We start from the raw sequence: 25,220 nt of genomic DNA, 5'->3' as shown, positions 1-25,220 counted from the left end.
CATAATCTGTTATTTTTGTACCATTTCAAAGTCCCCCCCCCCCAGCTCGGACGTTAAACTGAAAGCATGTCTAACCTTGCTGGGATGGGGGAGCCGGTAAATTGATATTCTCTTCCCATCTCACAGCCGTCCAGAAAAAAAAAAAAAAAGCCAGTAGCATTTTTCCAGAATAAATTACCAACCATTTATTTCTACTTTTTTATTTTTATATATATTTTTTTCTGTACATCATGAAATATTTCTGACCTTTCGTCGTCCTGCTGTCGTCTCGTTTAAAGGCGACGCACTCTCCCCTCAACTTACTCCACCTCCGTCATTCTTTCACCGCCGTCGCCACCCCCATCCAAAAATCAACGATTCTTATTGGTCAACAGCAAAGAATGCTTCTCTCCATTTTCAAAATAACAAGTACTTTTAGAATTACAAAAACAGTTTTTGCTTCAATGGCTGAGTTTTAGTTTTATTTTGGATCTTATTTGCAACTCCGTATTTTATATTTTTTCTGTAAAAAATCTTTTTAATTTCTTTATCTTTATATTATTAAAACTATTAATCACTGTCCCGTGTGTATGTTTATATCGTCCATACGTAACTTGCATGTATATTTTACTCTAATCGAATATTTGTTGAAATCCAAAAATAATAAAATCGTAAAATTACATTTATTCATTTCGACTGTATTTTTTAATGCTACGTCAAAGAAACGACTTAATTTTTATCAAGCAAAAACGATCAGAAAATTTTTTGCGCTTTTATCCCATATGCAATTTTCATAACTACACCTTAGATGTTTTCGTTTATTTAATAATCAAATAAGCAAAATATAAGGCATTCTATTTAAAAAAAAAAAAAAAAATTATATTACGGGATGAAATCCACCAAAATGCATTTCGGTTTCTCCTAAGATAAATTGTTCTTTTAATTTTTTTGACCAAATTTGGAAACCTTCAGACTATCAATCATTTAAACTGGCTTTAAAAGTCTTAATAGATCCTCATTAAATTAAGGCAGGATGACTGTTTTTTTATATTCAATAATTTTATAAATAGAAAAGATTCAAGCATTTATATTTTAACAATTCTAGTTTCATAACAATTTGCTTCAATTAATAATTTAATGAACAAACGATACCGTAATAATTCAATTTAACTTTCAAAATTCTATTTAAATAAATAATTTGGTACAAAAAAAAAAAAAATAAGTTAACAAAACAAAGACAAAAATGGTTCAAATAAAGACCCCCGGGCAACTGCAGCAGATATGATTTACAATTAAGAGTTTGACAATGTACTGGCATTGCATTTGTTAACTCTAGAATTTGTCTCCACAATCTCGTTTATGAAATTGTTTCTGCCATTACATTGGTGTTTATATATATATATATATATATATATATATATATATATATATATATATTACTAGCAAATCCCCTAGGTGTTTCCTGGTCTTAAGATACGCTTAAATTTGATATTTTAATTCATGCAGATTACGTATTAGTAGAGACAATTCTCTATCAATTACTATATTGAACTTAATATATTGTAGTGAGATCAAAACTAATATATGTGTGTGTGTGTGAGTGTGACTTGGGTGTCATTGGCTAGAATCAAAACCAAAACATACAACTCTCCACCCTTATTCCTTAGCCTCTGAGCCCCCCCCCCACATTTATATACCCGAGGTAAATTAAATAATGCATGATAAAATTTACAATTTGAAAACAAGGAATATAAGATAGACTATTTCCGTATTCCATGAAGTTTAAAAAATGTGGCATTTTTCTTCATAGGAAAATAATTAGAAAAATGTCTTTATAAATTTGTTAAAATATTGCTTTTTTTTGTGTTTTTTTTTTAACCACAATACCATTGAAAACTTTAGTTTGAAAAACTAAAAATTGCAAAAATAGATAAAGTGATGTTCTTGATTGAACATGTAGTTTAATATGAAACCCCAACGAAAGAAACTGTTTTAAAATTACAATTCGTAGATCCATAGTGTTGGTGTGAGTACATCCGTAGACGTGGTGTGGGAATACACAGATGGAATAGATTGATAGTTCTTGGAAGGTGGAGTTAAAAAATCTACCACAAAACTGAAACGGACACGATGTATAATTATAAGTTTATGTAATTTGAATAATTTTCCTCTTATATTGATTTTCGATCTTGAATATTAAGCCTTTTTATTTTTTCACTCCCAGTTTGTAAATGGTGCTGAAGAAACTCGTATTCAAATTTAAAATGTAAAATTAAAAAAATAAAAATTGTAATCGTCTTAAAAACGATCGTATGTCTAATCATTGTTTATTTTGAATTCTTGAAAATTAATGAAACTGAAATGTAATTTCGTCTCAACTCTCATTGTCTCTCTAATATATATATATATATATATATATATATATATATATATAACTACTTAATTTACTCACATAAAATTAATATACGAAAGTATAGATTTATGCGTAAACTTTAAGTATTTACTTCAAAAGTGCTCAATATGTAGGTAGAGCTAGTTGGTAATTTATAAAATATATATGGCAATTAAGCTACACTGAATATTCCGCGTTTCATCCACTCTAGGACTCTTCAGGCTTATGCGCATAAGCCTGAAGAGTCCTAGAGTGGATTAAATGCGAAATATTCAGTGTAGCTTAATCGCCATATATATTTTATAAATTACTATATATATATATATATATATATATATATATATATATATATATATATTAGCGGCGTTGCCTGAGTCGACATGAAGTTCTGTTTGGAACTGCTATACTAAGGATATTAATCATTTTCATCCTGGGCAATGTTGATACCCCCACAACAATTTCAAAAATAAAAGAACGGATAAAAACACGAAAATGTAACCCCCCCCCCCAAAAAAAAAGAAGTATGTTATACTCTCTCCACCAAATATTTTGGCAGAAAGGATACAAAGAGAAGCTGTTCTCCAGATATTTAGCAGTTTTTGTTGCCCATGCACTGGGAAAAAAAGACCCCCCCCCCAAAAAAAAAAGTAAATAAAAAAATAAATGAATGAATCAAAACAACTTTTGTTTCAATAAAAATAGCAACGAGTGCCCGTGCGCCTGCAAAAAAAAAAAAAAAATGTAATTAGCTGCATAGGCAGGCTCGAACCTGAAACGGGAAAGAAGGGAAAAGGTAATTTGCAAACTGTACCCAACGACTTATGACGTTATGACCCTGAAAAAAATAACGTTTATTAACATTGACGCGTGCGTAACTTGCAAAAGTTATAATTTTCATGTTAATTTTATTGTCTTAGGCAAAACTGGTTGATGTAGCTGAATACTGTGGCCAAAAGTGACTATGGCAGCTGCATCAGCCAGTTCTGAAGTTTAGAAAACTAAACCGGATCAAAACCAAAATCTGTAGACAGGAATTTTCGTTAGATAGATACTCAAATTTAAATCAATTAGAAAACTTTTGAGTCTACTACAAAGATCAATCATCAACTTTTAAACAGCTTGGTATGTATTTAGATAGAGCTGGGTGTGTGTGTGTGTATTTTAACGATTTAAATTTAAAATATTCCAAATAAAAAGCATACACCGAGGTAGGATAACTGTTTACAACTGTTTCAAGTCTATATTTATTTTTAGGCAACGCAACATAAAAATTGTTCAAATAGTGATTCGCTTCCAAACTTATTTACGTATGTATGAAGCAAAAAAAAAAAAAAAAAAAACACCCTCCCCCACAAAAGAAAACATGTTTATTCTCTTTCAAACCAAAACAAAATCACAAAAATCAATCTATTGTTAATTTTGTAAAAACTTCTTTCAAGGCAAAATTTGCAAACCTTGACGATAGTTGTAAATCTTTTTTATAAGAAGCCTTCCTTACCAATGATATATCCCCACATGGGCATGGTAGTTTTAAAAAAAGTCTTTCTGTTCGTTATATCTTCCCTATCTTTTTATAGCTACAGATTGTGATGATATTCCTTTTTTTGTAATGGGCTATTCTAATTTTTTTTTTTTCATTCTTCTATCTCTGACCGTGTGAGAGAGAGAGAAGCAAGAGTGATAGATACAATACAAAATAAAATCATGAAAGACTTCAAATAACAGGTTGAGAGCGATAGAAGCTTAGTAAGAGGTTAGGGCAAACTGTGGTTAATTAAGACAATTGAAATAGAAGAGTTTCTTTTCGTTCTTTTTTTTTTTTTTTCTTTTTTTTTTCTTTTTTTTCTTTTCTTTTTTTCTTGTTTTTCTTTTTTTTTCTTTTTTCTTTTTTCTTTTTCTTTTTTTTTTCTTCAAACATAATTCAATTCTAAAACTGAGGAATACTTAACATATTTTCTGTTATTAAAATATATAGGGAAACAAGCGTTGATTAACTCGCTAAGCTAAGTTACTAACTATAGTTGGGGGCGATCCAAAGGCTCTCTTTTCATTGGCTGTTACACCGAGATGTAGGGGAGGATCTCACTCCATTCCCAGGATTACTCCACTTGCCCTTGACCCACTTAATGCAGAGTATTTAGCAAGAGGACATCAAGTATCATTGTTAATTCTTTTGTATGACTCTAGTGAGGATTAAACCCTGATCTCCTGGCCAATTAACATTTACCATTTAGTTTTTACCATTTATATTTTACGTGCAGTAATCAATATTTTATTCTTTTCATTCTGAAGAGAACAGGTCTATTTTTCAAAACTTTGAATCGAACACTTTATTTTCAGGTGAAGAAAATTGGAATTATGCATTTAGAAAACAAAAATTAAAACATAATGGAAAATGGCCGCAAATAAAATGTTTTAACATTGCAGGCTGGTAATAATCAAGACGAACACAGTGCTATGATTCATAAAAACTGTGTATTAGTAAAAGTATGTAACAGAAGTATGACATGATTCTGGGGGCATAACTGCATTTCAATGGTGATTCTTGTTGTTGGTCCCCTGACGAAGGAGGGATTGGACCTAGTAATTCGTTTGTTTGTTCGCACTTTTCTCAATAACCATGCCTTGGATGTTTTGAAATTTTGCTCAAACATTAGTCATGGTGAAAGTAAATTTTTCACTTGTGGAGGGGGGGCGGGCGCCTGCGTGCTTAGCTTGTCTCTAGGTAAGTCCATTGTTCTTGAACTAGGTATATCAGTTAAGCACATAACAGAAATACCCAACCTTTGCTTCATTTGAATGGTGATTCTTGTCATTATTTTTATATTCAAAAAGTTTTGGTTGATAAAAATCTCTGACCTTCTTTAGATGAGTCTTGTCGAATGTGGGAATATCATTAAACTCCAGAACTTGTACGGAATTTTTAAACCGAATCCTTTATTCAATCAGCATGGATAGATTCTCATTATGTCAGCCATGACCAAGTAGGAAAAGTGCTAACATCCAGAAGACATTGTTTCTAAATTTTTGATAAGGAATTGATAATACGTATTGTTTGGACTATTATCATCATCTTAAGTGTTATTTTTAGAACGTTTCAGTTGATGTAACCTGTGGCCTTCTTCAGGTGTATCTTGTCAAACTCAAATCTGCACAGAATCGTGTGTGGAACCGTTTATTTGATCCATGGGATAGCATGGTGTTGTTCCATCAACCATGATTAGGTAGAAGTTCCAAGTCATTCGGTATTTTGGGGTGCCACCTGCATTGAGGATTGAACCTTGAAGAGTGTGGCTTACAACTGAATTTCACCAAGTACTTTATCCACTATGCTACGGGTCCTTGAGAGTTTGATAGAAAGATTCTTAAGTTCTGAAGGTCAAAAGTTACATTGACCAAAACGAGAACACTCAAGATAAGAACAGTAGTCCGGAAGATAACAATCATTCCAACTAATTGTTCCTATTTACAATGCCTCCCCACGGGACAGAGTTAAACACCAGGGTCGTTTTTTAACGCGGAGAAAAGGAACAAAAATAAAAATTGTCTCAGTCGTGAAGGATTTCTCCTCCACTGACAGAGAACAAGAAATTGAAGTGCAGCATCTGAAGAACAGATACTACACTTTGATCTTGTCCCGTCCATGCAAATTCTATTTTTCAATTAGAATATGCCAGTTTTTAAAAAAATAGTTGAAGTAGATTAGCGACTAAGATGAAAATTGTAATCTATCATCATCATCATCATCATCATTGGTTTAACATCAATTTTATATGTTGACATGTGTTGGACGACTTTTAGAAACTCATTTTTGGCCAAATCTTTATCCTCTTCTCTCTCCTTCATCCTTATCATTCCTTTCCATGTTTTTTCCTTGGCTTTCCCATATGGACAAACCTTGCTATCTCGCTGTTTCTCTATCTACTAGTGATGGAATGATTCCAATATATTTCCCGATTCTGATTCTTTGTAAATCTTTAAGTATTTAACTATAAAAGTGTCATTTTTCCCGATTACTGTAAAAACACATCTTAAATTTGCCTATGTTTTCTCAAATGTAAAAACGCATTTGTGAGGGGGGGGTGATCTAGAGATTTGATTTTTAACCTACTGGAAGTTTAAATCAATAAATATTTATTATTTTATTATTATTACAAGCAGTGGAAGATCTTTCTTAAATCAAATTAAAAAAAAATAAAGAAATCTGCTTTGGCATCGGGAAATAGGCTCCGATTTTTCTGATTCCGATACTCCAAAAAGCTCCAATTTTTCTGATTCCGATTAATCGTCCCAACACTAATATCTACTAATCTAGAATCTTGCCTTCATTCTTTTCAATGTGACAATACCATCGAACAGCCTCCTGTAAGTTTGACTTTAGGAGTTAGTCAATTTTATCCCCCACCTCCTCCTACTCGCCTCTAGCTCCTGAAAATGTGTTTTTTATGCAGATATCGATAATCAAATTAATGTATGTTATTTCTAATAAAATATATAAGCATTTTGGGTAGTTTCTCTTGTACAAATGATGATAGCAATGTCTTGTCAGACGAGTGCCACTCCCTCAGGCACTGAAAGTCATGAGCCGAAAATGACTTTAGTCCTGCCGACAAAATTCACACGCTCAAACAGACATGACACTGAACACGGTCATTAGTATACATACATATATATACATGCATGCATGCATGCATATATACACATACACACAACACACATATATCCATACATACATACACAATACACATACATACACATACATAAGATGGTCAGTGGCATACATACATACATACATACATACATACATATATATGCAAATATACACCTACACACATATCTGTAAACATACACACATATATACATACACAATGGATAATACACATGCATACATATGATGATTGCATGATGATTGCAACGTCTTGTCATACATATACATACACATGTACATACATATACATACACACCTTTTCTCCACGTTAAAAAACGACCCTGGTGTCTAACTATGTCTCGTGGGGAGGCATTGTAAATAGGTACATATAAAGACACACACATATATACATATATATACACATACATACACATACATAAATATGCACTCATACACAAACATGCACATACATACACATATACATGCATACATATACACACATGCAAATATATACATACACACACATGCATATATGCACATACACATGGATATATACACATACATACAAACAATATATACACATACATACAAACAATATATGTACATACACACACATACATATATACATGTATAAACACATAGATATACACACATATACATACACCTATACATAGATACATATAATGATGGCAGATCAATTATTACATGCTTCCAGCATTTCAGGCCTACACGCGTCACAACTTTTCCATGGCTGAGGGAGTATCTATACACAGATGATGTTACAGCTAAATCTCTGTCGGTTCTAAATGTTGACATCCAGCAACAAGCAAGAGCAAGATAGCCAGCAACAAGTCAAACTGCAGACCAGCTTAATGCGGGTACTGGTCTCCCACTTTGTTTTTTTTTTTTTTTGTTTGTTTTTTTTTAATCTAAGATTTGCTTTTCCTAGAGGGGTTGCCTTCACATACGGCTTACGGGAGCCCTCTCAACCCCACATACATATGACGATAAACACATGCGTACATACAGATGTATGCCAAAATATGCATGCATGTGCACACACGTGCAACCATAATCACGTAGAGGCACACAAATACGCACACACATACATATACCTATACATACGTACACACACATATACATGTAAAATACACATGAAGGAACATTCCAAAAGTCATACATAGTAAGTGATCAGCGGCTGGACCGTTTTTGTCCCATTTCTTTCCTGATCTGTTTCCTCCTTCCTTTATTTTTTTATTTTATTTTTTTTTTTTAATAAAAAGTTTGTTTTAGACTCACATATGCAGTACATGATAATGATTATGATCATGTTGACAAATTCACACATAATTTTCCAAATAACACGAAAAACAACAGATACAGCCATATGTACTCTTTCTCTCACAAACACACACAATGTACTCTCACATACATACTCACAAACACAACTATGTACGCACGCACACACACACACATGAGCTGTGTGCCTTTTAAACCAGACAGGAACCGAGAAACAAAAAGATATAAAGACATGAAAAAGGAGGGGAAACGAAAGTACATCAGTAAATAGAAAAAGAAGTGAAAGAAAGTTTGAAACATTATCAAGTTGTGCAAAATCTATTTCACTTCAAAATGTATGGAAAAAAAAACTAGTTTTTTAAAGACATTGCATTGAAAAAAAGTATCAATATTTTTGACAATTCAAGCACAATAAATAATTTAATTTGGTAAATTGCAAAGAATTTGGTGTAAAATTGCTATTTGTGGCAACTTGTAATCGCTTGAGCTAATTCATTGCAGCTTTCCTCCCCCTCACTCTTGCTTGTCGTTTGTTTAAAAAGTAACTGAACCTGCATACCAAACAAATTCAGTATGTGATCACACTCTAAATGGAGTGGCAGGAGAAGGGGTGGAGTCAGAGTCAAATCCATTGCTGTGAAATGAATCTGAATCTGCAAAGAGTTCAAAAAGATATTCGTCATTTTTATTTGGCCATTCATTTATATGTATCGAACGAAGAGATCGAATATATATACACACACACACACAAAATCAAGACCATAAAGATCAAAATGAGATCAATTTGTGTATTTTCATATTCGTTACAATTGTTTCGTGAACATTCGGACAATTTCAAACATGTCATTCAAAAATATTCTAAAGTGGCCTTGCTTCAGAAGGTGAAAAAGACTATTTAATATGCATAAAAGAACACATTTTAAAGCCCCATTAAAGAGATCAAGCAGTTAAACCTACCTACAACTGCTTCATCTATTAAATGGGGCTATAAAATGTGTTCTTTTATGTATATTAGTGTTTTTCATCGACTGAAGAGAGGCTGTTTTTTTGGGAATATTTTCGAATGACCTAATGTTTGAAATTGTCCGAATGGTCACAAAACAATTGTAACGAATATAAAAATATACAAATTAATGCTCTCATTTTTTTTTTTTATTGTCTTGATTTTGTGAAAATATATGAATGCTTGATTATAAAAACTGATAATCTTGAGGCTTAATTATTGAGTCATTTTATTTGGACTTTAATTTTCTTGGTATATAAGCAATTACCGAATTTTGACATATTTGAATATATTAAAATTTTATGTTAAATATTTATAAGGTATATAATATATGTATGTATGATTGTATAGATTGGTTTCCAAGATGTAAATCCAATGAAACCCACGTGATTATAAAAGAGTGCTCAAATGGAGGACAGAGCTGGTATATAGTCTGTTTATGAATCAGGATTCCACTGAAACATGTATGCAGATATGTAACCAATAATGTTTCTATAATAAACAGACATATTTATGAAATAAGCTACAAAGATAAAGCGTAAAATTGCATAGGAACTGTATTACATTATCAAGTCAATAAGGGTTACAGAAAGAGGATTAAGGGAGAAATCCTTTTAGGGCATGGCATTTCGAAGTTAAATGCTATTCGTCAGATATGTTGTTGCTGTATCATCATCTGACATATAATACGAATGAACACACTCAAACGCAATGTTGGCAAACAGCTTTTTTATTTTTGACAATGGAGAAAACTCTTGTTTTAAGGATCTTAGATGATCTGCTACACATGTGATGGTTTCTGGCTAAATTCTCTGGTTCAATTAATTTAAGAATCATGAGAAAAAGACTTTGATTACTTTCTCTTGAGTTTTGTAAAAAAGATTTTTCTTATTCAAAATTGCCTCGATGCCCCCCCCCCTCCCCCAACAAACAAGTTTTTTTGTATCTTGACTTTCTTTCATATATACGTCCATATAGAGTTGCTTCTCTTCTGAGCAAAATATTTTTTAAAAACTAACCTAGTTTAACAAAAAAAGCAAAACGAATTTTGGTACTGCATGCTAAAATAACATCATTATTGAAGATCCCATTCTTAACATGAAGAGAGGGGTTTTAATTATTCTATACTAACAATTTAATAAACCAAAGATGCCGTAAAATTGAATTTAACTTAAAAATCCTATCTTAATAATAGCATGGTTTGTTAACTGCAGAGGTACCCGATTTTTAAATAAAGACTACCGAGCAATGCCAGGCAGGGAGAGCTAGTATGATATGCAATTAATACACGTAAAGATTCTATATCTTTTATACATTTGTTTTTTTTTTTTGTTTTTTTGTTACTTCTGCAAATTGGCCGGGGGGGGGGGGTAATAAAATTATATGTATTTTATCTTTTATTTTTTTTTCACATTTTTTAATTATTTATTGACATATAAAATGCACTAGTGTACAATGTAATCTTTTTTTAAAGCCTATTTGAAAAAAAGAAAGATAAAATCCAATACTGTTTTGATAAAGAAGGCAACCAATTTTTAATTGTTTTGTTAATTTGTTGAAAATCGAGTAAAATAAGTGAGGAATAACTCGCATGCGTTAGATTGCATTTAACCAGGTCAAATAAGAGAGTAGGAAGGTAATTGTTAAAAAGTCTGAAAGAATTAGAGTAGGAAGATTTCCGACATTTGACGACCTTTATAGTGAAAGGGTGCGATTTTGCTGATGAAAACAATTGTCCAAATAATAGAAAATAGTTAAACTTTCAATCCTTTTTTAGATAGTGTGTGTGTGAGAGAGAGACGGAAAGCTATTGTTTTTTCACATTATATTTGCGTCGCCTGCATTTACACTCAACCTCTAATTGGGAAATCCAATCTTCTTCTGGTGTTATGTCTAAGTTCAATCTCTCCACAACTTTATGACAAGCATTATTTTGAAATTGATATGTTGACAATGTTTCTATTTTTTTTTTTCTTATCATTGATTGTTTTGGGCAAAGTATATATATATATATATATATATATATATATATATATATATATATATATATATATATATATATATATATATATATTTATTTATTTATATATTTATTTGGCCTTTTGATCATTGATAACTTATGGCAATGAGATGTGGGTGTGTCATATGACCGAACATTACATAACTGGTGAAAATGGAGGATGAGAAGTGGTGGGAGGAGAAAAATCATATCGAACAGAAGTCTCGTGATGTCAAGGCTGTGTGTGTGTGTGCAATTCATATAATATAGGGCAGCACAGTTTTCATTCAATCAAACAGACAAATGTTGAATAATAGCCAACAAGGAACAGGTGATGATATAAACAGTTCATTGTTTATCTGTAAATATATTTTCTTCTATACAATAAAATAAAACTTAGTTGGATTCTTGATTTTTGTTAGAGATATATTTCTTCCTACAAGATCAATTATTGTGAATAGCCATTTTATTTTGTTGAACGTTGGCTTATGTTGTTAAGAAAAATAAATTTTAATTTAATTCATTTTATAAAATAATTTGTAAGGTCACATTTATTCTCCACAATATATCACAAAGGGAGGTAATTCCATATTTTTCAGTACAGACTTATTTCCATTGAAAAAGAAGATAAAATTTTGTTAACGTTGGTCCATGTTTTTATGATCAATAAAAATGTGATTCGAGTTGATTCCTTCTCAAAAGTACTTTCACATTAGATTTATTTCCGTATAACAAAGCTTGAAAAAAAAAAGGAAAAGGAAACCAAATTGCAAGTAAAAGATAACTTTGTTGATGTGTATGTGCAGCAGCCTAGAAAGAAAATGGCTGCTGAGTTTTTAGAATGCATCTAAGAAGTTTTGTAAATGTTTTTGACAATGATTTCATATGTCATAAAAATAACAATATTCCAAATTGTCATGAAGTTGATTCAATGAATTGCCAAGCATAGGTTAATAGCCAATTCTTGCAGATGTAAAATCTTTAATTTTCCATGCACAATTGAACCGTTATTCACAGTCCATTGATGGTTTGAGATGGAAATGTACAAAGATGGATTTAGTTGTTCAATATGAGATAACTTCTCTTTTTTTTTTAGTGAAACAAACTTTTCTAACAAACATTTCATGTTTATAATTTATATGTGGAGTCAAGATTTCTTCCAGTTTTTACATAAAACTTAAACAGGTGTCCAACAGGGCACAAAAGGTGCCTAGTAACCCAACAGCAACCAACTGTTCAGGAGCGGCCGCCTGACAGTTCATCGGGTTTGAGGTGCCCCCTTCATACGGACCAGTTTTTACATAAAACTTCAAATCAGTTACTATTTTCTTTCTAGGCAGCTAACTTTCACTGATATGAAACGTCTCTCATTCCTGAAGAAAGTTTTTATACCCGAAAAATTTAAGACAAAAAAAAAAAAAAAAAAAAAAGAGTTATCAGCATCTTATGTCTTTCAACAGTGTTTTGCTTGATTTTCAAATAAAAAAAATTATGTGCTTATGCAATAAACCATGTTATTTCTTTGGATTTTCAAAGTTAAATTTAATTTTTGCAGTATTTTTTTGTTTGATTGGTAAGGTAAAAGGCGACTGGAGACTGCTTGTTAATTTGATATTTTCATGAAACTTCCTTCTTTGGAAGAAGCCAGTTCCACCTGCCTAGAGTGAATGCTGTTTCAGTTTAGTTTTTTCAGAATACAGAATATTTACAAAGCACTCTCCCTTCCTTATGTTAAGAATGGGTTTCTAAATAACATTATTTCAGCACAGCCTGTATCCTGGATGTTCCATCTAGTTTTGTAAATTTATGGTTTACAAATTTATCAAAAATTCACAAAAAGACTTTATCAGTGCAAAAAAAAAAAAAATGATCTAATTTTTATATATATATATATATATATATATCCATCCCTTTTATCACTCCAATTGAAAAGACTTGTGTTACTAGCAGGGCTATCTGTCTGGTGTTGCTCAATGTCATTAAAAAAAATAGAAGAGCTGAAAAAGTGTGTGTAACATCTTTATATTAAAATTTTTATCTTTCCCTTTTCCCTATTTTTCTATCCCTCTTTTCCTCACCCGTTTTTCACTTTCGCCTAACCCATTCTTCTCATTTTAATGTATTGAAAAAATTAATGTAAATCATTCACCTCTCTTTTATATAATAGATAACATTGGGAATGACTAACCCTACCCTCTCTGTCCTGACTATACCTATCCCAGTTGACTTAAAAGTATGAATAGTTTTTTTTTTTTAATTTTTATATATTCATCCAGGGCAATGCTGATCAAGAAAATACCAACTTTGTGGGTGTTTTTGTTGTTTTTTATTTTTAGATGGATAGACATGCATACATATGCACGGACAACTGTTTTTTCTACAATAGATACTCTTGTTGATGTGGTTTATTATTTTTTTATTTTTTAACAGTTTTTGTTTTCATTTTTTAAATTTCTTTGTTCTTTGCTATTTCAGAAGTCTCGATGAAGATGAAACATACCGGGAGTATTACTACGCTGGCAGCAGTGGCAGCAGTCGAGAGAACAGTCAGTTTGAGAACAGATATCCCACGTACGACGAACAAGTGCAACATCAGTCGCGGTCTTATCAAAGAAATAGGGCGTCTTTTTCCAAACAGTATGAACGGTAAGTTACGTACGGAGACTCCTTACTTTCAACTTGTTTCAATTTATTGGGATTGTCCTCTATCCGATTCCCCTCCTTCTTGATAACAATAACAGATTTGTTCTTCCTATGATTTCATTGGATTACTAAAATATTTCAAATGTTAGCAGACCGACCCTGTTGTACATATTTGTGAAAAAAAATAAAATTTTAAGCGTAACAATCGATTAGAAAATGTGATTATTTCAGCCGTCACTTGTAAGGATTGCATTGCATTGCCCCAACTTTTGTTATCGGCAAGTAGGCCACATGTGTCTGCCATGTTTAATTGAAACTGTGACGCAAATTCTTTGTGTTTGAGGTTAAATGGTTCTTGGCCAGTGGAATAGCAGAGATATCTCCATCCTCATCCTGATAGAATTTTTAAGTTTAAAGGCAAGGGCTGAGATTAGTAGATTAAAACTTGATTTCAGTTGTAGTATTGGGATCCAAATTTGCAACAGGCAGAGTTTATATTTGTCTTTTTATAAACGTTTTAACCGAATTAGGGCCTTTTCTCATCAACTTTGACCAACCTGTTTGCTGTGACAACCTTTCACAAACTGTCAGAAAGTGATATACATCTTCTACTCCCTTCACAAAATATTTCCTTTCCATCTCCCTATACACTGTCGGACAAAAAAGATATAATGAAAATATATTTTTCACAAACTGTCTGCTTTAAAATAGTTTACTTTTAATTGACATAGTGCACCACTGACAATTATAAAATGACAACACAACAGGAGTCGAGAATTCAGATAAATTTAGTAGCACCTTGGCCAGAGACTTTTTGATAAGAACCGCATTTCAGAAACTGTTGCTTTTATTTGTATTCATTTCTTCTACACCCCCCCCCCTCGCTCCTTGAGTGATGTCCTTTATGAGATGGTCTACTGGAAAAGAGTATGACCATGATCAGCTGACCCTCGCTATGATGTCATTCATGAGGTTTTGTGCTGTCTATCTTTATACAAGTTTTATAGGATGGTCAATGGGAGTGGGATGTGGCAGGATCAATAATCCAGGAAATTAAGGAACCTTTTCTTCTTAGAAAAAAACCTATATGATACCAATGCCAAGCACCCAAATATTTAGAAAAAAGCCAGTGATAGATTTAAAATAGATGAAAGAATTTGAAAGTTTTCTAACTGAAAACAATTTCTTTGTTCTTTGCTTTTTAAATATATAAGAAAAGGTTAATTTTTGCTAGAACTCTCCTTATTTTTTTTGTCGCTATTTGACGTTGATGCTACGACATGGTAAAAGAATGCATGAGAGTTTTTGTATGAATATGAAACGTGAGGTAGTTGGCAGAGGGAGGCCAAAGAAAACATGGGAGGAAGTGATAAGGATGGACTTTAGAGAAAGAAAGATAAATAAAGACCTTTCTAGTGATAGGCTAGTTTGAAAGTCAATTTCTATAAGCTGTTTAATGTATACCAGCATATAAAATTAGTGTTTTATTGTTAAAACTTTCCAGGGATGTGAGCTTTTTTTTTTTTAAAGAATCTCTGCAAAATTTTTATTTCTTGTTTGGATTTTAAAAGTTAACTATTTGACTGAATTTTATTTCTTCGTTTTACTCAATTTCTCTCTCTTTCTCTTTCCTGTTTTTTTTTCCGCTCTTCCTCTATCTTGTTTGCTTTGTTTTTTCCCTTTAAAAATTCTAATTTTGCCATGAAGACTAAGATGTCAAATGATTCCTGATGGGAGTAAGAGAGTTGGATGGTTTTTGTTCATTAAAGAATAGTTTCTTCTCAACGCCCGCATACACTTGTATCTGTATTCGGTGTCTTTCTCTTAATTTTGACTTCCTTAGTTGAAACTGTAGAATCATTTAGAGGAGAAAGTTTTTTTTTTTTGCACAGACTTCTCTCTCTTCACACACACTTCTCTGTGCCATCAATCTCCGTTTCTATCTCCCCACCCCTTCTGTAAAAAAGTTTCTGTACATTAAAAGCATACACATTTGTAGAGAATTTAATTCTACTGCGTTTGCGATTTTTCTTGTTTTTGCTTACGAGTTCCCAACTGTTAACTAATCTGGACTTTTACCAGAAAACAATATTATTTAGTTGGTTGTTTTACGGCGTATCAACCCTTTTCAGGTTATTTAATGCCGAATCCAGTGATTTTGAAGAGAATTTTAATAGAATAGATTTATTTTTTTCAAGTCATTTTCTATTCAACCCATAGTTGGGACCCTAACAGGTACTACCACTCCGGGTCAGAGTGGACCTGGGAGCAATGGCAATTAAGAGGTGGCTCCACACTTCCAAAGCCCACAAGCTGGGGCCCTCACCATCGGATATAGTTTAAGGTCATATCCAGGATCTGAAAACGATATAAAGACCACTGTATTCTTTTGTAAGCCTTTGTTGCCACTGTTCAATTTTGAAGACAGATTGAGAAAATTAAAATGAGGCCAATGTATTGGCTCTTGCTAATAGCAACAAATGGTTGCTATTGTTGCTTCTAGAAATAATCAATTTTGATTAGTCGACTTAAGATTTAGCTTATCGTTAATCCGAGTCGTTGGAAAATATTGATTATTTATTTATTTTCATTTATTATCCTTTCGCTTTAATTTTCTCTCTCGTTTAATAGGAATCGGATTTTTCATCTAAAAAGAAATTGTCATTATGCAAGAAGTTTTACTCCAGGGTGAAGTAAATTCATTTTGTACAACTCTTCTTAGATTCTTCAATTTAAAATGAGTTATCCCCCTTACTGATTATTATGTTAAAGTGATTATTATTTTTTTAAGTTCGGGCTGAGCTAAATAATTTTTAACAAGTAAATAGTAGCTAAATGATTTTTAACAAGTAAATAGTAGCTAAATTTGAATTGTCAGTTTAAATGCTATTTGGGTCTGACTGAAAATCAAGATAACTTTTAACTTTGCTATAATGATAGTTTTAAAACAAACTGAACAATAGTCCATTCTATGCGTGTGGTTCCTTGTCTCTGTGGAGTCAAATGCAACTGCAGTTTTTGGTGCAACTTGTAAGGCATTGGACACAAAAAATGCAATGAAAGATGATGATCAGTTTATATGTTTAACGGACGGATGTAAGACAATGGAAAGTAATGAGAATGCTAAAATAGAAATACTTTAGAAGAAGAGGGATGAATAAAGACCTGTCCAGAGATAGTTTAGTTTGACAGTCAATTTCTCAACTATCTTACATGCTAGCATGCTGAATATGATGGAGAAATGCTCAAGACTGTTTTTTGAAAACAAAGATTACATGACCAAAAAAAAAAGAAAAAAATATGCTATAAGGATATGTAGTGGAACTGAGACAAAAATAATGATCCACCCACCCCATCCGATCAATATGGCTGGCCACATCAATTGAAATGTCACTGTCTACAATTGTAGAGAAACGTCCAGGGCAATTGAGAGAACAACATCTGATTTTGCAAATGATTCCTTTTGCAGACGAATGAATAACTCTGATTTAGTTAATTGCCATTTTAAGCTGGCTCCCCATTGTGATTATTTATGTGTTGAAAACTTGTGACCCTTGGTCCATTAGTCCGTTGAAGTCAGTTAAAGGTTGGTTGACCTCTGGTTTTTTTGTAGGTCTCATTTGTTGTCTCATTGGAGTCAGGTTACAGGTAATACCTTCTCCTGGTTTTACTTAAAGAAAAAATTAATAAATAAATCAACCCTAGTTGAAAGTGACCTGGAAAGTCCTTTTTCATTGGCTACTATACAAAGATGTAGGGGAGGGCACCACTCCATTCCCTTAATTGCTCCACTTACCTTTCATCCTCACCTCCTTGCTAAACATTCAGTGTTATAAGGTATCATTTTTTTTTTTTTTGTATGACTCTAGTCAGAATTAAATCCTATTTTTCTAGCTTATTGGCAAACACTAAACATACGAAATGGTCCAGGATATTTGTCTTATTTGACACAAATATTAACAATATATCAAACTTGGGGTGAATTAAACCAGAACAAAATCATTTTTAAGATAAATCTATTCCACAATTTATATGCACAATAAAAATATCTTTTCAAATGTAAGTCTGACTGCCAGAGCCTCTAATGAAAGTGCATAGATGCATCAAAACAATTTCTACAAGTGTTGGTTAACTTTTTGATAGTCTATACTCCTATAAAGTTATTATTTTTTGTTGTGTATGTGTACTGATATTCATATTAAAATCCCTTTTTTCTATTTATTTGAAAAGAAAATACAACTTTGTTATATATGGGTCGTGGAATTGCGTTCACCTGCAAAAGATTTAGCTAATTTGCATATTCGTTTAAACATTCATTTTAATTAATTCCTTATCACGTTGACACACCGATTCCCGTTGGATCACCAAAGTTAGCATTGTTGAGCCTGGTCAGTACTAAATGGGTGACCATTTGGGACTTCCAGGTGTTGTATGTGCTCTCCGCTTATCTCGGCATTGTTTCCAGTCGTCCTGGTCTTCTTGCCACTGGACCCAAACAGTGTCAAATTCAGAGATTGCCTCACAATTACACGCACTACTGCCCCTACAGAGGTATCCTTTGTCTTTCAAGGCTGAACGGAGGCATTGATCGATTAGTGTTTTCACTTTTCTCGTGGGATGATCAGCTTTAGTTAACTATTACGTGTAATTCATGCAGATATTCTCCATAATTTATACTTATATAATATTTGTGTAAAATGTTTATATTAAACACAAACCTCTTTATATATATATTTATTTATGTATGCATATATATATATTTGTTTAAAAATTTTGCCTACCAAACTCCTGTCAGATTTTGATCTGCAGACATGAAACTTAATATATAAGGTATTCAAACTTATGCAAAACTTTATATTTGGGTTTTAACCAGTGAAAATCAGTGCAAAAGTGTGAAAATTAAAATTAAAAAAAAAATGGAATTTTCCAGATGATGGTCTAACGACAGCATTACGAATATGCATACGTAACGTGATAGCTATTGGTTCCTGTTCTAATTTTTAGCCTTGCATCAAACATGTCTTCATAGCTCAGACATTGACGTAAGCTAAACGTTTTGGTTTCGATTCTTGATGGTGGTGCACAAGTCTTTATCTTTTTTTTTTTTTTTTTTAATAACTTTTTAAATCAATATATTGGGTTCAATATAATATAATAAATACGAAATGTGCATTAATCAAAATATTATTTAAGCATATTTTACGACCGGGCAATGCCGGGCGGCCTGCTAGTATGAACTATTTTTGGATAGCTGAATGTACATGATTTTCCATCAACCAGTGTTAAACAATCTTGAGTCAGTGTTGACCTGTGATCGACTGTTTTATACATCGCTCACTCAACTTGTAAAAAATTCAACCTCAATAAACAACTCTCGAGATTGACCTGAAAAACTGACCTCAATTTATGGAGAGAAAAGGTTTAATGTGTGATCATATTAGATTGCGGAGTTACAAAACACAAATGAGACTGACAACGCAGTCACTCTGGCTTTTTGCAGGTCTCACTCCCCCTCACACACAACACACACCCCACAGTTTGTCAGCATATATTTGGAACATTTCACATATGCAATGTAGTCGCTCTTTTTTTTTTTTTTTTTTTTACGTAATTTGATTTTTAAAAATATATAAATATACTTCTATATATTTCTGTGCATATATATCATTTCCACAGAAATATTTATATATTTCTTTGGAAATGATTTTTTTCAATTATATTTCACTTTTTTTATATACTAATTCATAATTTATGAAACTCAATGTAATTACAGAGCATATAACAAACAAATGACAAAAGTCTATATTTAAAATTTCATGATGTCGATCATCTTAAAATTTATATTTTTATTACATTTTCTCCCCGAACAAGGCAAATTGCCACTTTGGTGTAGGAGGCTACTATCAGGGGCAACAACTACTGGGGTACTATGTTGGTTTCTTGTAATTATTGAAGGAACCCAGTTAAGTCTTGGCAGCATTGAATGTGACCATCCATTTTAGATTGAAGGTCATCCTCTAGTGTTTTTGCTATTTCCTTAGATATGCGTTTATTTATTTATCTACCTATCTATCTACGAGGTGTCTCCAAAACGTTTCCAAACTTTTTTCGTATAGGCACTTTTATTGATAGTACACACATGAAACTGTAATCCCCTTGGAAGTAATCTTCGACTGCAACGCCCTTGTTGTACCGTTCTAACAACTTCTGGCAAACCCCATAGAAGGTCTCTTATATGAGTGTGTCAATGACACTCATTACAGCCTCTTTCATCTCCTTAATTGTCTCATAACGACAGCCTCTTAGATTTTCCTTGAGCGTAGAGAATAACCAAAAGTTACAGGGAGCAAGGTCTTGACTATAGGGAAGGTGAGGAACTGTCTTGATGCCCATCTTGATTAAATAGTCTGTGATGAGGATAAAATTATGAACTGGTGCATTGTCCTGGTGATGGACTAAAGCATGGTTAATTATAGTCTCAAATATTTTGGTGAAAAGTGGGAGGCTAATGGGCCGATAATTTGATGGGTCAGTTCTTTCGCCAGAATTCTTGAATACTGGTACCACAGAAGCAGTTTTCCAATAGCTCGGAAAGCAAGTTTCATTAAGGCATTTGTTGTAGAATTTGGAGAGAACTGGAGCTACTTTTTTAATAGCACAGCTGGGATGAGATCGGGTCCACATGCTTTTTGAAGTGTCAAGGTTTTTTATGATAGCATGCACCTGAGAAGGGGTGATTTTTAGATTGTCTAGCGTGGCGTCTGTCCGCAAAAGAAAATCAGGTAGGAGGTGGTTGGAAGGGTCCAGTGTGGAGTTTGAGGTAAACCGACTGCCAAGCATATTAGCCTTGTCGGTTGCTGAGCAAACAACTTTGTGATTGTTGATTGCCCATTATTTACTACACTGTTGTAGATTTTCCAGAAGTCTCGACTTCCTAATTTTTGTGCTTCGATGCGTTTTTTAGTGGTTTCAGTAAATTCTCTCTTAGCTGTCGCTATTTCTTCCTTAACGTTACTTCTAGCTTCTATATACTTCTGTCTGTTTAAACTGGACTTATGGCAGTTAAATCTGCGGTATGCATGCTGCCTTTGAGCAATGGCAGTTGCGCAATTAGAAGTAAACCATTGGGGAGAGTGGGGGCTTGCTATAAAATTTCCACCTGAGAACATGTGCTTCAATTGCCATTTTGAACCATTCAGTGGTCTCATTTGCGCACTGTTTAGCAGGAGAGAAAAAAACATTTCCCCATGAGGCATCTCTGATAAGATCTGATGGCTTCCCAGTCAGCCTTTTTATAATATCTCGTTATTTTGAGCACTGGCTCTTCAGTTTTAGGTCTAGAGTTTAGGGTGATTTCGACCATTATCACTGCATGATTAGCGTTCCTAGTGGGCTGTCAGCATTCGTTATACAATCATTGGGAACTGTGGTCAGAAACAGATCTAGAAGTGATGCGTGTTGTTCTTGCTGGTCATGTAAACGGGTTGGAAATGTAACCATTTGTGATAGGGAGTGAGATATAGCAAAACTATGTGTTGTGCTGCCCGCTGCATCTGTGTGAGTAGAGAATCCAAGCCAGTTTTTGTGGTGGACCTTAAAGTCATCAAATACATGTACTTGTGCGTTAGTGTCGAGGGAGAGTGCTGCGTCTATGCTGTCAGAGACTTTGTTTATTATGGTGCAGTTCTGGGTCAAGGGAGAGCGGTAGAGAAAATAAAAGTAGCTAATGTTATGTTGCATGTTTAGTCTAAAGCACATAAAGGCTTGATCATCCGATTCTAGGTTTGTTTCTCTAGTAAAGGAGAGAGTGTTACGAATGTAGACTCCAAGTCCGTGCATATGTCTGTCAGTCCTTACGGCAGAGTGGGAGATATCCAGGCATGTTAAAGTAGTTAGAGGGGATGGAGGAGTGTAGGTTAGTCTCACTTAGTGCTAAGATATCCGGGGTATTTGTTAGGAGAAATGTTTCAACATCAGTTAAATTAGTTCTAAGCCCACGAATGTTCGTGGAGGCAAGTTGGATTTGTTTGACCCTAAGCCTGGTTTAAGCTTATTTTTTGATTGTACTATCATCATGTTTTTAAAGAGTTTCAGTTAGGTGAGGGGGAGCTGAACAAGAGGTTATGCAGAGTATCAGACATGCAACGCAAGTAGACCATCAGCTGACCTTTCTTCAACTAGGACTGTGGCCTCAGGAAAGCCCATCGGGGATGAGTGCAGGGTCCCTTTCCATGTGTGACATGGCACTACAAACATTCCGATATTATACAACTGTTGTAGGAGCAGCCGCTTTAAGCGCTAACAAAGAGTTAGGGCCCTGTACTACCAGTCGGAAACAGCAGCCAGGAACTGTTAATTATATTGACATTTACAATTCTTGAGAGTTACTGTTTCGTAACACAAAATCATTCACTTAATTATTATATCAATCAGTGAATCTATTTTGCCCTTAACTCATCAGAAGAAATAGCAACTATCAATCCACCAAAATAAAATAAAATGCATTTGAGCATGATTACAAAATTCGAAAATTGGAAGAGAAGTTTCAATTACCTTTTATTTTATCTATTATTATGCCATTTTGAATTTATTAGCAAAATCACTGAGTTAAGGGCAAAATAAATTCATTGATTGATGTGTGTGTAATATATATATATATATGTCATCGACATACAGTACTGTTTTGTTGTATCACAAGTCATCAGTGCCGCTAAACTAGTACCTCTAATAAAGCAAACATTGTTAAAAACAAATCTTCTGCTTAGTTTATTTTTAATTATTTTATTTATTTATTTTTTTGTGTGAAAATCCTAAAAATATTGATGGATATTTTTTTATGAACGCTTTAAATCCCTCTGCAAATCATCAGGTGAAAAAGTAAATAAACAACAAAAAAAAGGGGTGGGGGAGAAGAAAATCTCGAAAAGACAGGAGAGAAACGGACATGTTATCATGTTATGTTTGTTAGACATCTTTTTATACGATTTCAGGAAAGACTTTGACAAATTTAAAAATTTGGTGAACAACAGAATCAGCATCACGGAAGAGTTGCGCTATTCAAAATATTTTAAGATATTATTGGTCTTGTACGTGATTTATATATATCTACCAGCTAGATTTGCTGGCGTGCTCTGTTATTTCAAATACTTGAAACATTGGTTTGAAAATGAACATTTTATTTATAGCTGTTATAAACATGAAACCAAGTCTTCACTTATTCATATGAAACCTTTTGGTAATTTTCATACAAATTCCTTCAGCAGTATTACCTCCCTTTGTCAACACAATTAAATGTACTTACCGCCAGAGGGCGTTTTCAGATTAGAGTTATCTGCCGTTTGTAAACACTGAACTACTATTAATGATTAAAAAAAAAAAAAAATTGCACAGATAAATTCAGTCTGTTTTTCTCTTTTGCTCTAAGGATTGAGACACCATAAACCTCAATCTGAGGCTCACTTTGACAGGTATCTCGGCAGTATGTTGATTTATTCGTATAGATAAACATTTACAGTTTAAATGCAACCATAAAGAAAGATATAGAAGAAATCAATTTGCCTTTTCACTTATAATTTAGAAATAGATTGCAACTTGTTGAAAATCAAGTTGACCTGTCCAAAGAAAGGATCATTTGAACACAAATGCTAATTATTTGTCCAGGAAATTTTTTAAAAACTGCAGACAAAACTATATTAAAATCAAATCATTGAATTAAAAAAACAATTACAAATAATAGTAAATTAATAAAATATCACTTTTCGAAACCAATATGCAAATTAGTGAACCTTGTGACTGATATCGCAGATACATAAACAGTATATAAAAAAAAAAAAACAAAAAAAAAACTGTGTCTATTATATAGTGTTGAACCAACTTCAGATGGAGCGAGAGATGGGGTCCACTTTTTAGCATTCATTCATTTACATGTATTTCAACAGCTGTTTTGCTGGTGTGACCAGATCAGGCTGTTTGAAGATATTGGCTTCCTGATTCAAATGCACCATGCATTATTTTTTATTTTTATTTAAAAAAAATTTTTTTTTTTCATATATTTGCAAAAAGGTATCATGTTCTGCAAAACAAAAACAGCAATTAACACCCCTCCTCCTCCTCCTTTTCTGTCTTCCCTACTTCTCTGTCTGAAAATACTGACTTCCTGGCTCCAAACATTTTACTTTGGAATTTATAAGAAAGTGGCATTTTAATTTTGAAATTAAACTTTTCAAAAAAAGTGGCATTTTTACTTTGAAAAACAAAATGACAAAATATTGTTCTAAAGAAAATCTTTTCTTTTTAGATTAAATAGGTTTTAAAAAAAAAAGTTTCTGGCCTTAAATGACCCTTTTAGAAGTTGGTAGACTTTTAAACACGGCCAAGCAACCAACCAACAACTTGTTCGTCTTTTCACAGCTCTTCAGTGTGGCTAGACATGACAAGTATTTTAAGCTGAGATTCGAAACCCCAGCTGTTAGTTAGGACCACATATACTCGCATTATCAACTGCCAAGATTGGTTAATTCTTTTATGAAGATGTGTGCTGTACGGTAAATAGTAACTATTTATCTCCTTACTAGAAAGCTCAACCCACGAGGAGGGGGGATATAGTTATCCACAGACAGCTGCCTATTACCATACTTCAGTGTAGCTAGTGTTTTTTTTTAATCTGGTACCAAGTTCAAAATTCACTGAATTAATTGGATTGTCAGTTGAATGATGAACAATATGACGAGAGGATTGGAAACGATATAAAGGGCAGAATTTGATTACTTAAGATGGTTTCAAAAGTATCTGTTAACGTTGAACTTGATTGATAACAATTTTGTAGTCTGCAGGGAAGTGGTCTTGTGCTAATGTGTTCCACAAATGGAAAATCGAATAGCATGAAGCATCACTATTTTAAAACAAGAACAATTTATTGCCCATAGACCAATTGTTTCCAGTCAGCCCCATGGGTAGACTTGGATTAAGAAGACAGCTTGATAAGTATATTTAAATATCTTGTCATCGGCTAAGAAGCAGTCCGGTTGTACTCTGTGTGTGTGTGTGTGTGTGTGTGTGTGTGTGTGTGTGTGTGTGTGTGTGTATATAGGTGTGTGATTTTTATGACCTCAAAAGTTGTGGCACTAACTGCTTACACAAAACTGTCATCACATATTAATAACAGATACTTATTTGATTGCAAGAATTGGGAATGAATAGAATAAGTTAAAAGAACTTCTGTCATTACTAATTAGCATAGCATTACCATTGTTGACTG

At 33.1% G+C, this 25,220-nt stretch overlaps 1 protein-coding gene across 8 annotated transcripts in view; it reads left to right on the top strand.

Moving 5' to 3' along the window:
- LOC145261031 (uncharacterized) overlaps positions 1 to 25,220 on the top strand; it is a 233,596-nt gene that overhangs the window by 131,274 nt on the left and 77,102 nt on the right. For all 8 annotated transcript variants that reach the window (XM_080119170.1, XM_080119176.1, XM_080119173.1 and 5 more), the window contains one exon: positions 13,796 to 13,966. In XM_080119170.1, the coding sequence (XP_079975296.1) occupies positions 13,796 to 13,966 (171 nt within the window). The remainder of the gene's footprint in view (positions 1 to 13,795; positions 13,967 to 25,220) is intronic.

The sequence above is a fragment of the Euprymna scolopes genome, chromosome 37, assembly GCF_053919585.1.
Source record: "Euprymna scolopes isolate OS-2025 chromosome 37, ASM5391958v1, whole genome shotgun sequence".
Classification (NCBI taxonomy): domain Eukaryota; kingdom Metazoa; phylum Mollusca; class Cephalopoda; order Sepiida; family Sepiolidae; genus Euprymna; species Euprymna scolopes.
Note: the sequence above shows the minus strand (reverse complement) of the source record. Positions and strands in the feature narration are given on the sequence as shown.